The sequence below is a fragment of the Rana temporaria genome, chromosome 13 (genome assembly GCF_905171775.1).
Source record: "Rana temporaria chromosome 13, aRanTem1.1, whole genome shotgun sequence".
Taxonomy (NCBI): domain Eukaryota; kingdom Metazoa; phylum Chordata; class Amphibia; order Anura; family Ranidae; genus Rana; species Rana temporaria.
In genome coordinates this window covers 44,624,532-44,645,664 of record NC_053501.1, presented here as the reverse complement: position 1 = coordinate 44,645,664, position 21,133 = coordinate 44,624,532, and the positions used below count along the sequence as shown (strand labels likewise).

Below are 21,133 nucleotides of genomic sequence, written 5' to 3'. Positions count from 1 at the left end.
GTTGTATGACCGCGCAATTGTCATTCAAAGTGCATCAGCGCTGAAACCTGAAAATTGGCCTGGGCAGGAGGGGGGTTTAAGTGCCCAGTAAGCAAGTGGTTAAACCAAGTCTTTTTGGAGCTGACTTTGTGCATAGGTGTCCAGTCATGCTAAAACAGAAAAGAACCACAAGCGCATTAACGTGTATGGAAACCCTAACAGTAAACTTCTTTGATTTGCTCCATTTTGATCTGTTAAATAAGGCACTGAAAGTCTTTTGTTATATCTGTTTGATTAGTGCAAAAAACACCTGTTGATGAAGTTAGAAATTCAGAACTGTCCTGTGTTGAGTTTTTACTTCCTGTGTCATCTCAAGGAGAGTAATTAGTCCTCAGAGTACTTATCTTGAACTATAGAATAATTACTTTTTATGTTGTGGAGATGGGAGAGTAGATCCGAGTAGTTTGGCAAGAGAAACTGGGCAGAGCTGACAACACTAAGTTTGCAAAAACGCTGTGTTGTCATCCCAAAACAGGACATGGGGTGCCTTTCTGGTGGAGCAATGGGTATTTTTCTATATGTGTAGGATTTTTAAAGGGATAAAACATGGGGAATATATGCATGTATTGCAGATATGTACTATGGGCCAGATTCTCGTAGAATGGAGTAAAACTCCGGCGGCGTAACGTATCTCGTTTACGTTACGCGGCCGCAAGTTTTACGGGCAAGTGCTTGATTCACAAAGCACTTGCCTGTAAAGTTGCGGCGGCGTATCGTAAATCCTCCGGCGCAAGCCCGCCTAATTCAAATGATCCAGGTAGGGGGCGTGGATCATTTAAATTAGGCGCGTTCCCGCGCCGATCGTACTGCGCATGCGCCGTCCCTAAAATTTCCCGACGTGCATTGCGCTAAATGACGTCGCAAGGACGTCATTGGTTTTGATGTTAACGTAAATGGCGTCCAGTGCCATTCACGGACGACTTACGCAAACGACATAAATTTTTAAATTTCGACGCGGGAACGATGGCCATACTTAACATTGGTTGCCCCTCATATAGCAGGGGCAACTTTACGCGTCGCAAAAGCTACGGAAACGTCGTAAATTCACTGCGTCGACCGTGTGTACGTTCGGGAATCTCGCGTAAATAGCTAGTTTGCATAGACGACGGGGAAAACGACGTCGGCGACACCTAGCGGCGGGAAAGAAAATTGCATCTAAGATCTGACAGCGTAAGATCTTACGCCTGTCAGATCTAATGGATATCTATGCGTAACTGATTCTAACTGATTCTAACTGATTCTGGCCCGGCATAGATACGCCGGGCCAGATTAGGACTTACGATGGCGCAAATGGCGTTGCACCGTCGTAAGCCCTTTGAGAATCTGGCCCTATATATATATATGTGAACCAAGAAAAATTGAGTCCGACTATTGGCAGAAACACCCATAGAAATTAGCACCTCATCCCATTAACTAAGTATATAAAGTAAGAGAGGAGAAAAGGGGACTTTTGTGGTGCTCTACATATGATAATGAGAAACAAATACACAGATGTATAAAATTTCAACAATTTTTAATGAAATTCAGGGTTACAAAAGTCAACCTTTTTAGTAACAGTCAGTCACAGTATGGCTAAACAATAGCTGGATCGATTCAAAATACAGTAAAGCCCCATACACACTATCAGTTTTCCTGATGGTTTTCTCTTCAGGTTTACCAAAACCATCTAATATGAGGTCAAACCTTAAGATTTTTAATTTGAATGCAATCAGGCAGGTCCTTGTACTACATGGTTTTGGTAAACCTGAAGAGAAAACCAGCAGGAAAACTGATAGTGTGTATGGGGCTTTACACATATAAGTCCCACTTTTTTTAGACATGTTTCGCATATTTGCTTCATCAGGGGACATACGGGCAGAACAGAAATTTTTTGAGATACTGAACAAAAAATAGGAAAATTACATAAGTAAACATGCATTGAAAAGTTATTAACATATACATGTGTTCATGGCAGAAACCGTGTGTGGATAGTCACCGCGTCTGCCTCCACAGGGGTAGCGACACTTACCCAGCCAGAGAGGACCTCCCAGTAATGACCACTACCCAGCAAAAGGGCAAACAGTTGCCCAGAAGACAAGGGCTTAATGAGAACCCGGCTGGAAAGGATAACCCAAAATAAAAGGGGTTATAAAACATGAAAGAGAAGGAGGTAGACTATAAATGTAAAAATAAAAATAATTATATAAATAATTTTTAATAAAAAATAAAATTAAAATTGGGACTTATACATGTAACTGTATTTTGAATCGATCCAGCTGTGCACCTATATATTCTTGACCATCCAGCTATTGATTAGCTATACTGAGACTGTTACTACAAGGTTGACTTTTTTAACCCTGAATTTCAATAAAAAATAAATCTAAATTTTTTACATCTGTGTATTTGTTTCTCATTATCAGATGTAGAGCACCGCAAAAGTCTCTTTTTCTCCTCCCTTACTATATATATATATATATACTGTATATACAAAGTGGATGTGCACAGCTTTACTCTGGTCCTGTGCTGTTTTCACCTCTAGCGGTGTCTTCCCCATATTGGTACTATAGGCACACACTTTCAAAGCAAAGAGTAGCTTTTTTAGCAAATAAGAGTTGGCAAATTTGCAATATATAGTAGGGACTGGGCAGAGAGGGATCACTTTGAGTTTTCTATAGGAAAGGGTTAACAAGTGGTAGCACCTACTCAGTTTCTCATTTGTTGTATATATGAAGCTATTTGGACCTAAGCATTAATTTTCCTATTTCCACTGCATGGTGCAGGTTGGTAACTATAAATGGCAGGGGTGCCTGAAGTTGCCAATTTACCAGTTATACTGTAAGTAAGGATAAGCTCTGGCATGTTCGCACAGTCTACGCGCAGAGCCCGCCAGGAAGTCGGCACTGCGCTGCGCTAATCGCAGGCAGGGAGACATTGTCCTGATGTGCGGCTGCAGAGATCCGGAAATGTCTCCCTGCCTGTGATTAGTGCAGCGCAGTGTCTACTTCCTGGCGGGCTCTGCACGTGGACTGTTTGAACACGCCGGAGCTCATCCTTAGTTATAAGTACGGTATATACTCACTGTGCCGTAACCCCTGTGTGTGTGTGTATATATATATATATATATATATATATATCTATATCTATATATATATAGATAGATATAGATATATAGATATAGGCCCAGATTCACAAAACACTTACGCCGACGTATCTCGAGATACGCCGCGTAAGTGTAAATATGCGCCGTCATATCTGTGCGCCGCGCCCACAAAACTAGATACGCCTGAAAATAGGCTTCATCCGACCAACGTAACTTTCCTACGCCGGCGTATCGTTGGCGCATATTTACGCTGGCCGCAAGTGGTACTCCCATTGATTTTCTATTCACCTATGCAAATGAGGGAGATACGCCGATTCACGAACTTACTTGCGCCTGGCGCATAATATACGCATTTTGCGTAAGTCCTACGTCCAGCGTAAAGTTATTCCCCATATAGGAGGCGCAAGTCATGCAAAGGTATGGACCAGGGAACACAGCCGTCGTATTTTACGTTGTTTACGTAGTACGTAAATAGGGCTAGGCTTAGGTTACGTTCACGTCGTAGGCAGTGATTCGACGTATCTTAGGCAGTTGTTTCGACATGATTCTGAGCATGCGCACTGGGATGCGTCCACGGGACGGCGCATGCGCCGTACGTTATTCGTAACTTTATGACGCTCAGTCCTTCATTTACATGGGGTCACGCCTCATAAGCATGGCTCACGCCCACTTCCACCTACGCTGGCTTACGCTGAGGAAACCCAGCGTAGATTTGAGAGCGACTGGGGGCGAGTGCTTTGTGAATACTGTGCATGCCTCTGTGCCCTGCATCGGCGTAGCGTATATTTTAAGGTGACCAGATTTTTAAAATGAAATCCGGGGACATATTTTTTCTTTACTAGTAATGGTATTTTAATTCTGCACTGATTGTCTTTGAAATTGCCCCTGCCCCCTATTAAATCCAATCTGGGGACAAATCCAGGGACAGACTTGGTCCGGGGACAGTGTTCTCAATCAGGGGACTGTCCCCTGAAACTGGGGATGTCTGGTCACCCTAGTATATTTGATAGGCTACGCCGGCATAAATATGCGCCAATGTATGTGAATCCGGGCCATATATTTCTTCCTCACACAAAAAAAAAGTCAAACAGCAACCAATTACTGTATTAATATGTTTTGGGGAAAAATGTAAAAAAAAAAAGGCTGTCATACTGTTTGGGCTACGCTAAGCATTTGAGCACTTAGGATGTAAAAAAAAAAAATGCTCAACCTCATTGACAAAATCTGGACTAAACAAACATTACGGCATTTAAACATTTGTCCAGGTACTCTGTTTGGACCACTCAGTCATCTTGAAATCTGTGTGCAGACCCTTCCTCCCTTGTGATTCTATCATGCTAACACTTCTAACCTCCTACCATGCTTAAACTCACAAACATGCTTTCTTTTGCTTTACGCTTCCTCGTCTCAATTTCCATGCAGGAAGTGGCACACTAACACTAACTTTCCTGTAAATTCCTCCTGTTCTGTCTCAACACTGCTCTTTCTCAAGCCAAACACTGGTACCTCTCACTAATAAATTCCCTAACCCGCACTGTCTCTGCCAGCTCTTCTCAGTGTTTGGCTCCCTCCATAGCTTTCCCTCCTGCCACCCCATATTTTAGAAGAAATATTAATGTATAATACAACTTTGTATGTACCGGGAGCATTTTTTTTTTTTACTACTTGCTTTGGACACTAAGCCCTCATTTGCAAATGTACCGAAATATGAAATATTTAAAGTGGTGCCTGGTGGTTTTTCCTTAATAGATAGCCAATATTTTCGCTGATGGCTAATAGCACAGCGCCAATAAACAGAGAATTAAAGCTGCAAAAACCTCTCATAGTAGTGAATTGGGGAAACTGTTCACAGAAAAGGTCTTAAATGTATTTATTCCACTAAGAGGAGCAAATAGTAATATAGGGAGCCTAATGCCAAATATTTTTTATCACTTTTATTAACAGGAAATTCTACAGCTGATGTATAACATAGTATAGGATGTTTACTACTAATGGTGCCTATGGATAGCACTCACAAAGGTCAGAGTGGAGCTACTGTGTTGGCAATCAGTCTTCAGTAAATGTTTTCATACTCGGGAATATACGCACGTGTTTTTACTTAACCGCTTACCACCCACCGCACGCAGATATACGTCTGCAGCATGGCACGGGCAGGCAAAAGGACGTACCTGTACGTCCCCTTTAAGAAGCGGTTGTTGCAGGCACCCGCCGCGATCTCCGTGAGCGCGCCTACGGATCCCGCGGACTCGATTGCCGTGGGCATACCCGCGATCGACTCACTGAGCGATAGAACAGGGAGATGTTAGTGTAAACACAACGGGCCAGATTCAGGTAGGAGAGCAGATCTTTATATCGGCGTAACGTATGTCATTTACGTTACGCCGCCGCAAGTTTTTTCAGGCAAGTGCTTTATTCACAAAGCACTTGCCTGTAAAGTTGAGGCGGCGTAGCGTAAATCACCCGTCGGAATTCAAATTTGGCGGGTAGGGGGCGTGTATCATTTAAATCAAGCGCGTCCCCGCGCCAAACGAACTGCGCATGCGCCGGCCGCGACTGAATCCCAGTGCGCATGCTCCAAATCACGTCGCTAATTGTCAATGAAAGCGACGTGAGCTTAACTTACGCCCAGCTCAATTGTGAATCGACTTACGCAAACGACGTAAATTACGTCTGTCCCGACGTCCATACTTAACATTGGCTGCGCATCACTATAGCAGGGGTAACGTTACGCCGGGCGTAAGTCTTACGCAAACGACGTAAATAGATACGCCGGCCTGGCGTACGTTCGTGAATCGGCGTATTTACTCATTTGCATATTTAACAACGGGAACGCCACCTAGCGGCCAGCGTAAATATGCATCTAAGATACGACGGTGTAAGTGCCTTACGCCGTTCATATCTTAGCAACATTCAAGAGTTTCTTATTATGAGCATACGCTTAAATTTGCGGGGGCTCAGATTAGGACTTACAACGGTGTATCTACTGATACGCCCGTCGTAAGTCTTTCTGAATCTGGCCCAACATCTCCCCGTTCTGCCTAGTGGCACTGTCACTGATCGTGTTCCCTGTCCTCGGGAACACGATCAGTGACGTGTCACAGCAAGCCACGCCCCCCTACAGTAAGAATCACGCCTTAGGGAACACTTAAGTGAACACCTAGTGGTTAACCCCTTCACTGCCAGGGCATTTTTATAGCACTGATCGCTGTAAAAAATTTGTCAAAAGTGTCCGCCATAATGTCACAGTCACGATAAAAATCGCAGATCGCCGCCATTACTAGTAATACAAAAATATTAATAAAAATGCTATAAAACTATCCCCTATTTTGTAGACGCTATCATTTTTGCACAAACCAATCAATAAACGCTTATTGCAATTTTTTTACCAAAAATATGTAAAAGAATACATAAAAGTGAATAAAGTAAATCTCTCGCGCTACTGTGAGTATGTAAATAAATGTGTAGAGGTACAATAAATAACTAAAGCTGCTGAATCTCGTAAAGTTCACCGAACATAATAAATGCAGGGCTCAAAATTTCCAGTCCTGAGCCACTAGCCAGGCCTCAAGAGTTACTCGCCACCTGTTGCCCCACCTAATTCATACACTGCCCTGCGCCTAATTGCACCCGTAAACACGCCCTCGTAGATTATCTCATGGAATGACAATGTTTTATGCAGAAAATCAAGTTACAAAATTCAATATTACCAACAACAACTTTAACCAAATGGGACAGGGCACTGGGGGCAGACCAGAGGGACAGGGCACTGGGGGCAGACCAGAGGGACAGGGCACTGTGGGCAGACCAGAGGGACAGGGCACTATAACCGGGTCTCTTCCCCATTCTCTTGCTGTCTCCTCTGCAACTCCCATCCATCCTCTCTCTCTCTCCCATTCATCTCATCATCAGGAGCCTGTGTGTGCGGCTCCACGCTTGCAAGTCCCCACTTCCCCCTTTTATTCAGGCTGGCAGAGAGGAGAGGAGCTGCAGCACAGCGGGAGGGAGTACAATCCAGCGCTGAGATCCACACAACTGCACAGCCATTGACACCATAGCACAGCGCACACTGACAGCGCACAGCACACATTGAGACCAGTCTGTTCACAGTGCTCAGGCTAAACTTACATAGAGCACATGGAGAAGAAAACTGCACAAACTAGAAGGCTGCCGCTCTCATGTCAGGGCAACTTTCAGTGAGCGCTGCACCGGAGTGGTAATTTTTGCAATCCTCCACCTCACTCATTACTTTCTGCTCTCCAGCTACATTGGTCGGGGCCCGGGGGAGGGGGGCAGGCTCAGAGAGGCCATACTGTTAGGTCCCATGGCTTAATGAGAATTGTAAGGAGAGCACCTGTGTACTGCTCTGCCTGTGCGCGGCTCACCAGACTACTCTTCCCGAGCATGCACCTTTCCTCTTCGGCCGCCAATCTCATCGGGACTCTAAGTGTAGGCACAGATTGGAGGGAGATTGGTCATGCAGCCCTGTCATCACTCGCCCCCAGCTTAAATCCACTCGCCAAATGCTAGTAGGCGAGTGGAAATTTTGAGGGCTGATAAATGGATATATATAAATAAATGATTAGCGCTAAAGTCAATACATACATATAAATAGTGCTAACACCATGTACATATCGGCCTAAACTGAGGAAAAAAAACGTTTTTTTTATATCTTTTGGGGGATATTTATTATCGCAAAAAGTAAAAAATATTGCATTTTTTTTAAAAATGATCGCTCGATTTTTATTTATAGGGCAAAAAAAAAAAAAAACGCAGAGGTGATCAAATACCACCAAAGGAAAGCTTTGGTTTTTATCTGGAAGTCTGTTTTATTTCCCTGAACAATAAAAAAGAGGATTGCTCAGAGCTGGATTAACTCGGTGTGGCAAGACTGGGCACAGATGATAGGAAATTTTATTCTCTACATTGTGACATCCACTTTAAGTAGTGAGGAATGGCTAGACTGCCTGTTTCTCAGCTTTGAAGATTAAAACTCTCATGATGTCCCGATAACCATTGTCACCTGGACAGAAGTTCAAAAATGTACAGTTGTCACTAAGGGCTGGCCTGGTTCACACCAGATGCAGTCCAGGGTGTTTTTATTCTGCATCAAAAATGCATTGGGCAGTGTTTAACATGGATTCAAATGGCTCTCGTTCACACCAGTGTATTCACTCAACAAAAGTAGAACATATTGCATTTTTTCTGTATGGAATGCATTGGGAACCTAGCAAAATGTATCAAAAATACACCAGGACAAATATGTAGTCAATTGTTCTCAACTGAGATGAAGTAAAAACAAAACAAAATACGGTAACACGTCAAAAACATATTAAAAAAACGCACTGCAACGCATCAAAAACCTGCATGCAGAAAAGCATTCAAAACACAGAAACCGTAATGTGAACCTGCCCTAAAAGAGGAGAGAAAGGGAAAATCTTTAACTGGGAAGAACTGTTAAAGAGGGTATTTGTCAAGTGTGAGAGAAAATTTGCCAATGGCAATGGCAGCGAAAAAAGCCTGGAGGGTTTGCTTTAGAATCATTTTTTGCTGGATGGGAAAATCCTGTGGCCAAACCAGATAACACTTTTATTTAATATTAGAACCATTTATTTAAATGTATTATTGAATGCTTTTAATTTGAAATGATAAAATGTAATATTCAGCCTATTTAATTAAGGTTTTCTGAGGACAAAGGTATTGTTGTTTCCAGAAGTTATTCTGAATTGAAATGGGTATCTCACCTATTTTTCACACATTAAGAATATCATTTATATTATGATTATCAATATTTTGATCATGAATATTTTTATATTTATGGTTGCCACTATTTTATTTCTACTATTACAATACACATGTCGTTTTGGAGAATTTTACATTAAAAGTGCTAGAAAAGGTATTAAAAATAAAATAAAAATAACAAACATGTTATACTTACCTGCTCTGTGCAATGGTTTTGCACAGAGCAGCCCTGATCCTCTTTTTCTTGGGTCCCCCCACCAGTACTCCTGGCTCCTTATCTTCGCTGTGTACGCCCATAGCCACTTGGTATGGGGGCACTCATGCATGCTTACTCCCGAGCCCCGCTCTGTGGCCATAAGACATCATTGGTTGTGATTGACTGAAGCGGGAGCCAATGGCTCCTGCTGCTGTCTCTCAGCCAATGAGAAGACAGAGACTCGGGAGAGCAGCCACTCTCTTGCACATCACTGGATTTTCATCAGACTTGGGAAAATATTAGAGGGGGAGCGGTATCCTGAAGGTTTTATACCTTCATGCATGGAATTCATGAAGATAAAAAACCTTCAGGCTTTACAACCACTTTAACCACTTAAGCCCCGGACCAAAATGCAGGTAAAGGACCAGGCCCCTTTTTCGATCTGCGTCGCTTTAACTGACAATTGTGCGGTCGTGCGACGTGGCTCCCAAACAAAATTGGCGTCCTTTTTTTCCCACAAATAGAGCTTTCTTTTGGTGGTATTTGATCACCTCTGCGGTTTTTATTTTTTGCGCTATAAACAGAAATAGAGCGACAATTTTGAAAAAAAATGCAATATTTTTTCCTTTTTGCTATAATAAATATCCCCCAAAAATATATAAAAAACGTTTTCCTCAGTTTAGGCCGATACGTATTCTTCTACCTATTTTTGGTAAAAAAAAACGCAATAAGCGTTTATCGATTGGTTTGCGCAAAATTTATAACGTTTACAAAATAGGGGATAGTTTTATTGCATTTTTATTATTTGTTTTTTCTTTTACTACTAATGGCGGCGATCAGCGTTTTTTTTCGTGACTGCGACATTATGGCGGACACATCGGACAATTTTAACACATTTTTGGGACCATTGTCATTTTCACAACAAAAAGTGCTATAAAAATGCACTGATTACTGTGAAAATGACAATTGCAGTTTGGGAGTTGTAACGGAATGACCCGGGACACCCAAAGACTTTGTGAGGATGGGGGATACTCCTGTGTCAGCGTCACTGATAACTCTTGGGTCTGAGTCCACCCTGTGCCTTTTGGGCATGGGGTGGTAAGTGAATCATAATTCATGTATTACATGAGATAGGACATCACTGATAGTTCGTATTGCAGGATTTTGAGACACTGCAAGATGTTGGTTAATTGTGACCCCAACCAGTCAATAGTGACTCATCTCTCTGTGAAGACTGTTAATATGTTAAATAAGGCTGGCTTTTGAAAGGCCTTTAATTGTGTGATAACACTGTCTAAAACCTATTGATGCTCAGAGGTGTGAATAGGTGTCAAGCTGTATGCGGAGACGAAACGTCTGCCTAGGAAACTCAGTGTGTGAAGGTGTTTTGTTGTTATTAATTAAGGAATGTTTAGTAATTAGCCTTAGTGTGTGATTAGGGGGGGTGGAGATCTCATTGTTGCTTTAATGCCTTGTACTGTATAAAAAGCTGAGAAGAAACCATTAAAGTATCATTACATTTGGAACAAGTACAGAGCTGTGTCTCGTCTTGATTCTGGGCAAATTAAATGGGATCGGGTCCTGACGGTTGGAGTGTCGATAAGCTGTCTTGGATGTGATGGAAGGTCGTAAACGGTGGTGACCGTTACAGGAGTTAACCACTAGGGGGCGCTGAAGGGGTTAAGTGTGACCTCATATGCATTTCTAACTGTAGGGGGCGGGGCTGGACGTGTGATATCATTGATCGCCTTTCCCTATATCAGGGAACAGACGATCAATGACAGCACCACAGTGAAGAACAGGGATGCTGTGTTTACACACAGCTCTCCCCGTTCCTCAGCTCTGGGGACCGATCGCGGGACTCCGTCGGCGATCGGGTCCGCGGTCACCGTCACGGAGATTCGGGCCGGGTTGCAGGCGCGCACCCGCGACCCACGGCTGGGCACTTAAAGAGGACGTACAGGTACGTGCTTGTGCCCAGCCATGCCATTCTGCCGACGTATATGTGCAGGAGGCAGTCCTTAAGTGGTTAAAGTATATGTGAGAGAGCTGGGGGAGGAGTAACAGCAGTGCACTGGTCTTGCAAGTGCATGGCTGTGCAGGGGAGGGGAGGCGTGGCAGCACAAGTCTGATCTTTGGAGGAGAGCAGGCTGAGTTATTGGCACAGCCAGAAAACTGACCATGCTGTGCTTTAATGTCTGGTTACAAACAAAAACAGCAGAAAGAGGGCGCCTGGGTCAGTGTGATGGTAAATGCAAGTAACACTTTATTCAGATACACTTACATAAAAGTATCTTGCAAGCTGCACACAGGGTGGATGTGCATCACCAATCAAGCAGTCAACCATCACAAGGGATGAGAAGACTGCTGTGGGGATAAACTCAGACCCGCCGTATGGAGATATATAACCGGCAGCAGCTCCAGCTCTCACACCTGCTCTCACAACAAGAGACCAAAACAGGAATAAAGTGTTACTTGCTTTTACTATCACACTGACGCAGGCGCCCTCTTTCTGCTGTTGTTGTCTGTGTCTGAGGGAATTCCCATTTCCTGCTGAGGAGCTGTCGGTGACTCTGTGTGCCATCCCCATCCACCTGTGGATCAATCCATCCTGCGGACTTCTCCTTGATATTCCTTACTACTATGGACTGTATGGACTAATTCTTATTAATTCATTTTGGGTATATCTTGTTGCCCCCCCCCCCCCATTATTGATCCCTTATGGTCCACCCTATAGCTGCCAGTGAGCACTGACTCTAATGCCGCGCACACGCGGTCGGAATTTCCGAAACAAATGTTCGGTGTGAGCTTGTTGTCGGAAAATGCGACCGTGTGTATGCTCCATCGGACACTTGATGTCAGAATTTCCGACAACAAATGTTTGAGAGCTGGTTCTCAATTTTTCCGTCAACAAAAGTTCTTGTCGGAAATTCTGATCGTCTGTATGCAATTCCGATGCACAAAAACCCTACGCATGCTCAGAATCAATTTGATGCATGCTCGGAATCATTGAACCTCATTTTTCTCGGCTCGTCGTAGTGTTGTATGTGACCGTGTTCTTGGCGATGGGAATTTCCGACAACATTTGTGTGACCGTGTGTATGCAACACATGTTTGAGCCAACATTCCGTCGGAAAAAAATCCACGATTTGGTTGTCGGAATGTCCGATCGTGTGTATGCGGCATTACACTACCTGCCAGTTCTGTGTGATATATTGCTCTCCTGCTTAGTGTGGTCAGTTTGGAATAGGAACGCAGAGGGACTGGAAGGAACATCAGGGATTTCACACAAAGGAAGCAATACAAAGAGAACAGGATACACTTTCGTACAAGTACCGTATTTTCCGGCATATAAGACGACTTTTTACACCGGAATTTCACAGCCGGTGTACCCGTCTTATACGCCGGGTATAGCAGCTGCTCGCTCGATTTCAGCCCGCCAGGCGCTCTGTAAATCTGTATTCTGCGCCGCTCAGCCAATCCTGGTGCACTCTGTTGATGACAGAGCATGCTAAGCCTGCTTGGATTGGAGTAATAACCTCTGCCAATCCGAGCAGGCTTAGCATGCTCTGTCATCAACAGAGTGCATCGGGATTGGCTGAGCGGCGCATATACAGACTACATACAGCACCCGGCGGCGGCATTTTCGTTTTGAAAAGGCATTCCATACAGCCTTACAAAGCACACGGTGGCGGCGGCGGCGGGGGGGGTCTTCTAATACGGTGAGTAGACCACAAAACCACAGTTTTTTGCAGTGTATTAGGGGGTCGTCCTATATGCCGAGACGTCTTATACGCCGGCAAATACGGTACATGGTACAGCAGGCACAGATCCGGAATATGAAATGTTGGGTTAACATATTCTTTACATTTTATAATACCCATTTGTAAAATTGTCTTTTGCATGCTTTGCATTAATCTGAGTGTTCTCTAATTTATTAATAGGTTGATTTACTAAAGGCATATACACTGTGCACTTTTAGAAAGTACAGTTGCTCCAGAGCTTAGTAAATGAGGTGAAGTTGTACCTCAGTTACTAAGCTCTAGAGCAGGGATCTCCATACTACAGCCCCCCCCAGCTGTTGCGGAACTACATGTCCCATGAGGCATTGTAAAACTTCACAGACATGACTAGGCCTGCTGCGAGTTGCTGAAGGTGGGGGGGTCAGACGAAAGAAAAAATATTAATAATAATAAAAATATATATATATATATATATATATATATATATATATATATGTTTTTAACGGGGGGGCACTGCCGCAAGTTTCTAAAGGTGGGGGGTCAGACAAAAAAATAAATAAAAAAATAAATAAAATGGGGGGAGGGGGCAGGCCCCTTACAGGTGTAATGCCTGTATCCCCCTGATGGCGGCCCTATTCTACTTTCCTTCAGTAAATAAATTCCATTGTGTTTATAAGGAACAAGATGAGTTTGATGGAGATTGGCTTCAGAGCTTGCTGCGGGAAGCACTGCGGAGGCCATAACAGGTCCATCCAGGGCATTCTCCTTCCAACTGACCTTTTCCTCTTGGAAGAAGCAGCTTGGCTTTGGAGGAGCTATTCATTGATATTTCATGGGTTCAGACACATTGCAGATAGTTATCATTGGTGAGGATACAAATATGTGTTTAACTGTTTTTTAAGGAACCCTTTCCTTTTCCAACATTTACAGAAACTGCTGCCAAGTATAAACTATTCAGCTTATAAACAACTTACCAGTGCGTAATAAGTGAAAGAAAACTCTGCTCCAGTCTATCCCCAGAGACCCAATTATTCTCTTGTTGGGAGCTTCTTTAGCCCGACACAGAGACAGACCGTCAATCATAGCTCACATATCGAAGACACTCAGGGCTGGACTGGGACAGAAATGTGGCCCTGGACTTCATCCAGACCGGCCCACTTTAATTTTAAGTGTCCCCCTTGCATCAGAGTCCCCCTTACATCAGTGTCCCCCCATCAGAGCCCCCCTTGCATCAGAGAGTCCCCCTTGTATCAGAGTATCTCCCATCAGAGTCTCCCTTGCATCAGAGTGTCCCCCATCAGAGTTTTTCTTGCATAAGAGTGTCCCCCATCAGAGTCCCCCTTGCATCAGAGATCCCCCTTGCATTAGTGTTCCCCTTCAGTGTCCCCCCTTGCATCAGAGAGTCCCCCTTACATCAGAGTGCCCCCCTTGCATCAGAGTGCCCCCCTTGCATCAGAGTGTCCCCCCCTTGCACCAGAGAGCCCCCTTTGCATTAGAGTTTCCCTCCTTACATCAGAGTGTTCCCCCTTGCATCAGAGTGTTCCCCCTTGCATCAGAGTGCCCCCCTTGCATTAGAGTGTCCCCCCTTGCATCAGTGTCCCCCCTTGTACCAGAGAGGCCCCTTTGCATTAGAGTGTCCCCCCTTACATCAGCGTGTCCCCCATTGCATCAGAGTGTCCCCCATTGCATCAGAGTGTCCCCCATCAGAGTTTTTCTTGCATAAGAGTGTCCCCCATCAGAGTCCCCCTTGCATCAGAGTGTCCCCCCTTGCATTAGTGTTCCCCTTCAGTGTCCCCCCTTGCATAAGAGAGTCCCCCTTACATCAGAGTGCCTCCCTTGCATCAGAGTGTCCCCCCTTGCACCAGAGAGCCCCCTTTACATTAGAGTGTCCCTCCTTACATCAGAGTGTTCCCCCTTGCATCAAAGTGTTCCTCCTTGCATCAGAGTGCCCCCCTTGCATTAGAGTGTCCCCCCTTGTACCAGAGAGGCCCCTTTGCATTAGAGTGTCCCCCCTTACATCAGCGTGTCCCCCATTGCATCAGCGTGTTCCCAATTGCATCAGAGAGCCCCCATTGCATCAGAGTGTCCCCCATTGCATTAGAGTGTCCCTCATCAGATTTTCCCTCTTGCATCAGAGTGTCCTCCATTGCACCAGGGTGTCCCCCATCAAAGTGTCCCCCATCAGTGTGTCCCCCCCTTGAATCAGAGTGCCCTCTCTCCTCCCCCTCCCACATGTACTCATTCACAGTTCTCCAGAAAGGCAGCGTTGTTACTCTCTCCAGTCATGTGATAAGTGACAAGTGATAAGGGGAGAGAGGAAAGAAAGTCTGCCGGCTGTTTATCTCCCCCTATAGGGCGGGAGGGAGCAGAAAGGCTAATACTCACTCCAGCAAGTGACGGCTGCTGCTTCTCTTGACAGGAGTAAAATCGCGATTACTCACTGTCAGAGATGAGCGGCTCCAGGACTGCACCTGACCGGCCCACTGAGCCATCAGCCCACCGGGAAACTCCCGGTAGTCCCAATGGCCAGTCCGTGCCTGAAGACACTTCTACCTTTCCTGTGACTGTCATGTAATACAGCTCCCTGCATATAATAATGGCCAGGGGGAGTGGCTAGAGATGAGGGGTTGGATGCTGACTTTTGGCAAAAAGTCACAATCTACAATTAAGTAACTACACTGTTTAATATTGGTGGGCTGCATTTGTTTAGGAAAGAATTCACAGAGTGGATTATGAAGATACCACCAATTTTTACATGCCTGGGGAAAGGAAAAGTTCACTAGAAGTTAAACGTTGTTAATTGTTATTGTGTTGGTGGCTTTGTCTTGTAATTTTGTGCCATCTAGTAAGCTACAAAACTTTAAAGTGGTTGTAAACCTCAGACACAAAACATGAACAAAGCATATTCCTCTATAGTGTGTACTTGACTCACTTAAGAGCACTAAGGGGTTGATTTACTAAAACTGGAGAGTGTAAAATCTGGGGCAGCTCTGCATAGAAGCCAATCAGCTTCCAGTTTTTTTCATTGAACAAGCTCAAGTTAAAAGCTGATTGGCTACTGTGCACAGCGGACCAGATTTTGCACTCTCCAGTTTTAGTAAATTAAGTTTAATGTCTGTCTGCTTGCTTCGTTCCTCTGTTATCAACTTGAATCACTTCTGACAAGTTTTCCCAACAAGACAAAAAAGGTGACAGGGGAGGGAAATCCATGAGATTGACAGCCTTAGCTCTGTTCCTGTGTGCTGTGTGAAGGGGGTGTGTCCCTTCACCCAATCAGCTCTCAGAGCTCTCATCACAGAGTTCTGCAAAATGTATATTCAGCTCTCCGCCCCCTTTTTTTCTGACAGCTCAGACAAGCTTTATACATTATGGACCTTGCATGGATGTAGAGAAGAGAAGATAAACAGCTACAACTTAAGTAGGGTGATTTGCTTCATCTCTGTGTATCACCTGAAGTTAGTTACTTTATTGTGTATATGAAAGGGTTTATAACCACACTGACTATGCAGATTTAACAATCCTATTTGAAGTGTGTGTAAAGTGATATTAAAGGTATTTTTATTTTAAAATAACAAACATGTTATACGTACCTGTTCTGTGCAATTGTTTTGCACAGAGCAGCCCCGCTCTTCTTCTTCTCTGCTCTGCCGCTGGTGCTCCTGATGCCTTCATGTGCAAACCATGGCAAGTGTCACAGAGGACATCTAGATATGTAATCAGGGCACTGATCATCATTGCCCTGATTACAATAAACCCCCCACAGTGCCAGCAATCAGTGACCACAAGTGCCAGCAAAACATGCCCAGTAGTGATGACAGTCAGTGCTGGCTATCACTGCTGCCCATCAATGCCCATCACTGCTGCGCATCAATGTCCATCACTGCTGCCCATCAGTGCTGCCTATCCATGCTGCCCATCTGTGCCCACCAGTGCCGCCTATCTGTGCCCAGTGTCACTCATCAGTGCCGCCTATCAGTGCTCATCAGTGCCACCTATCAGTGCCCATAAGTGCGACATATTCGTGCCTCCTCATCAGTGCCCATAAGTACTACCTCATCAGTGCAGCCTATCAGTGCCCATCAGTGCCGTCTCATCACCGCCCATCAGTGAAGGAGAAAAATTACTTATTTACAAAATTTATTGACAGAAATGAAGAAAAACATTTATATTTTTTCAAAATTGTCAGTCTTTTTTTTGGGGGGGAGGGGGGGGGGGGCAGAAGTGATTAATTACCACCAAAATAAAGCTCTAGTGTAGTATGATCGCTCAATAGTCAAAGTGTGACAGCGCTGAAACCTGAAAAATGGCCTGGGCAGAAAGGGGGTGAAAGTTCCCTGTATTGAGGTGGTTAAAGACCTGTATCCAAAAATATATATTATTATTACTGCTTAAAATGTATAAGCTGGAGCTAGACTTTCATTTTTTTTAGTCGCCTATGAAAAGTCCATCTAAGGCCTCGTACACACGATAGGTTAAACAGAGGACAACGGTCTGATGGACCGTTTTCATCGGTCAAAACCGATCGTGTGTGGGCCCCATAGGTTATTTAACCATAGCTTAAAAAAAAGCCAACTTGCTTTAAATTTAACCGATGGATTCCTAACCAATGGGAAAAAAACGTTCGTTAGTACGGACAACCATCGGTTAAAAATCCACGCATGCTCAGAATCAAGTCAAGGCATGCTTGGAAGCATTGAACTTCGTTTTTTTCAGCACGTCGTTGTGTTTTACGTCACAGCGTTCTGACACGATCATTTTTTGTTAACCGATGGTGTGTAGGCGCGACTGACCATCAGTCAGCTTCATCGGTTAACCGATGAAAACGGTCCATCGGTCCGTTCTCATCGGATGGACTGATCGTGTGTACGAGGCTTAACACTACCCTCTCCACAGGTCAACAATATTGCTATCAAAGGGTGGCTACACTGCTCCTCTATAGATACAGTGGAGGACTGAACGTAGCCATCTTAAAGTGGAGGTTCACCCAAAAACCTTTTTTTTTAACATTAGATTGATGCTCGTTTTGTGAAGGGGAATCGGGTGTTTTTTTTTACAATCGAAGCAGTACTTACCGTTTTAGAGATGCATATTCTCCGCCGCTTCCGGGTATGGGCTGTGGGACTGGGCGTTCCTATTTGATTGACAGACTTCAGACGGTCGCATACATCGCGTCACGATTTTCCGAAAGTAGCCTAACGTCGGTGCGCATGCGCCGTATAGAGCCGCAGAAGACTGTCAATCAAGTAGGAACGCCCAGTCCCGAAGACCATACCCGGAAGCGGCGGAGAAGATATATCTCTAAGCCTAGGTTCACACTGCTGCGAATTCAAAATCGCGGTAAAATGCGCGATTTTACCGCGATTTCGCGGCCGCGATTTTGGCCGCAATTTAATGTAAATCGCGGCCCGAAATCGCAAAAAGTAGTACAGGAACTACTTTTTGAAATCGCAGTTGCGGCGTCGCACTGATTAGGACAGTGCCATTGCCGACAATTGCCGCCGATTTGAGATGCGATTTGACATGTCAAATCGCATCTCAAATCCTTCCAAATCGTACCCAGTGTGAACCAGGGCTCAAACGGTAAGTACTGCTTCAATTTAAAAAAAAAACACCTGATTCCCCTTGACAAAACGAGCCTCAATCTAATGTTAAAAAAAAAAATTCGGGTGAACTCCCGCTTTAAGAGAGGAAATATGTTACTGTCTGGATCATCAAAATACTGGAAGGAAAGCCTAAAAAATGAACAGAAGCACCTTTATGGACTGCTAAAATGCAATAAAATAAATGTGTATTATTGGATTTAGATATACTTTCATATTTTAGGTATTAATGTTAAGTATTCCACTAATTTTCTACATTGTGATCTTCTGTTTTTTAAACTTTTAAGAACTTTTCCTTCCTAATCCCTCTAGAGTGTTTATTTTATACTGTGTACTCTTCACATATTTTAATGGAAACAAAACTAACAAACCTTTTTCTGGCAGCCTTGTGATAGTCTCATGCACCGATTCCCTCAGGATGCGTTCATAATTACGCATACAGATAAGGTGCGCTAGTCATACTAATATCACATTGTGGCCACGTCTATTTTATTTTTGGCCTGCATCAAATTTATAATACACCTTCAGGCCGTCAGATTTTATGAGAAATAGGTCTGTGGTACAGCCTGTATTCCAGACAGTATAAATAAGAACTCGACTCTTTCAGGTGTTGGGAGTCCAACAACACCGGACAGATCCATTAGACCATTAGGCTTGTGCTTTGGGGATGAAAGGGATGGGTTGATGGTGGCCAAACTTAGCCCAAGAGTGTGATGTGCAAAGTGTCAATGACAGAACAACAACTCATAAGTCTCTCAGTTGACACTCACAAGAAAATAATTAGACATGGAAGAGAAAAAAAAAAGAAGTTATAAGAGTTTGACTGGGCAGCATAAGAGTTATTCACCTTGGAAGCCGGATCAAAGGTCCTCTGCGTTGTTACAATATCCGTACAGATCTGTTTGCTTTCTCTCAGCAGATGAAGCTCCTTTTCCAGATGTTTGCACTGGGGAGGAGGGATAATAGAATATCATGAAATGAATCATTTCAACCGCTTCTAAATTCATCTTTCAAGAAGAAATGTTCTACTGGCTTATTGGCAATGAGTGAAAAGGTGCTTTTAACCAGGCTGGCGAAAGGAATTTACAATATTATGTGTTATGAAGCCTGATAGGAAAAAGAGACAGGAGCTCGGGATGGTATGAAATTTATATGGAAATTATTTATACATGCCACCTGAAAGATAGGGGGGTTAAAGTGGTATTCAGCCCAGAAATACAAATGTAATATATTGCAGCTTACCAATCCTATGATGTATTGGCGGCACTAGCATTCCTTTTATAGGCTTTTTTACTTTTATTTTCACCTGGTGATCCTGCCAATAAATTTCCGTCTTAAGCCTCGTACACATGAACGAGAAACTCGACGGGCGAAACACATCGTTTTCCTCGTCGAGTTCCTTGTTTGGCTTGTCGAGGAACTCGACAAGCTTGCTTTGCGTACACACAGTCAAGCCAAAATCTCCTCGTTCTCAAACTCAGTGACATACAACACATACAACGGCAGGGGAAGTTCGATTCCACTGGCTAAACTCTTGGGGCTGCTTTTGCTAATTTCATGTGTTTGCGTGTTAAATAAAAGTTTGGTAAGAGACGATTTGCACTTTTCAGTCTGTTACAGCTTTAAAAATGTGTTATCTCCATTACAAATTCTACTTTTACTCCCATCTCATACTTTATTCTGAGCAAGCGCGGGTTTCTTAGCATACAGACGCTCGAGTTTCTCATCGAAAACCAGCCCGTCGAGGATCTGGTTTTCGATGACAAATCAGACTCCCGTTGAGGAAATAGAGAACTGTCTCTCTTTTTGTCTCGACGAGGTTCTCGACAGTTTCCTCGATGAGAATGTACACACGACCGGTTTCCTCTGCAAAAAAATATCTCCAAGCAAGGTTCTTGCTGGTTTTTGCCGAGAAACTTGGTCGTGTGTACGAGGCCTTATACCTTGTACACACGATCGGAAAGTCAGAAGGACTTTTTCCATCGGATATTCCGATCGTGTGTAGCCCCATCTGAGTTTCTTCATTGGAAATTCAGATGAATTCCATCGGAGTTTAGATATAGAACATAATCTATTTTTCTCCGATGGAATTCCGTCGGAATTCCGATGTGATTTGGCCGGGCAAAAGCCTGATCGTACGCGGCATTAGGCTAAGGTGGACACCTATGCTTTTTGCAGTGTGTTTTCAGCTTTGCAGAAACCCCATTCCTTTGGGTCACGTTCACATCTATGCGTTTTCAACCAGGTGCATTTTTAGGGTGTGTGCATTCTGGATGAAGCAGTAAAGCGGGTATTGTTAAGCCTAGTACACATGGGCCGCATCTGCCGGTTCAATAGAAACAGGCTGACATTCGACCCGTGTGTACAGCAGCCAGTACAACAGAAGCTGGTCACTAGGTTAGCTTATGTCAAATGGGCATGACCAAAAAAGGTCCGCCGATTGGCTACCGATCAGCACTTTTAGCCAACGGCTGAGAGCGCTGACTGGAGTGTTCTGGCGAGGGGCCGTCCCCCTGTCAAAATCCAATAGAACAGCTGGGTCTAACGACATCTAGTCAGTACAGCCGCTCCGAACTGAGCTGTTAGTTTTTATTTGTTCAGTCCGCTGGGATGAATGAAAAAAAAACTATTATGCCCCGTACACACGTAGGATTTTCCGATCGAGTGTAGCCCCATCTGAGCTTTTTCATCGGAAATTCTGGTGAATTCCATCGGAGTTTAGATATAGAACATGTTC

The 21,133-nt window shown here is 44.1% G+C and overlaps 1 protein-coding gene across 4 annotated transcripts in view; it reads right to left on the bottom strand.

Annotated features, from left to right (window-relative positions):
* The window catches only part of MIPOL1 (mirror-image polydactyly 1), a 495,484-nt gene that overhangs the window by 141,493 nt on the left and 332,858 nt on the right, over window positions 1-21,133 (bottom strand). For 3 of the 4 annotated variants that reach the window (XM_040333088.1, XM_040333090.1, XM_040333089.1), the window contains one exon: window positions 19,244-19,342. The exons of the other annotated variant lie outside the window; for it this stretch is intronic. In XM_040333088.1, the coding sequence (XP_040189022.1) occupies window positions 19,244-19,342 (99 nt within the window). The remainder of the gene's footprint in view (window positions 1-19,243; window positions 19,343-21,133) is intronic. 4 annotated transcript variants of the gene reach the window in all.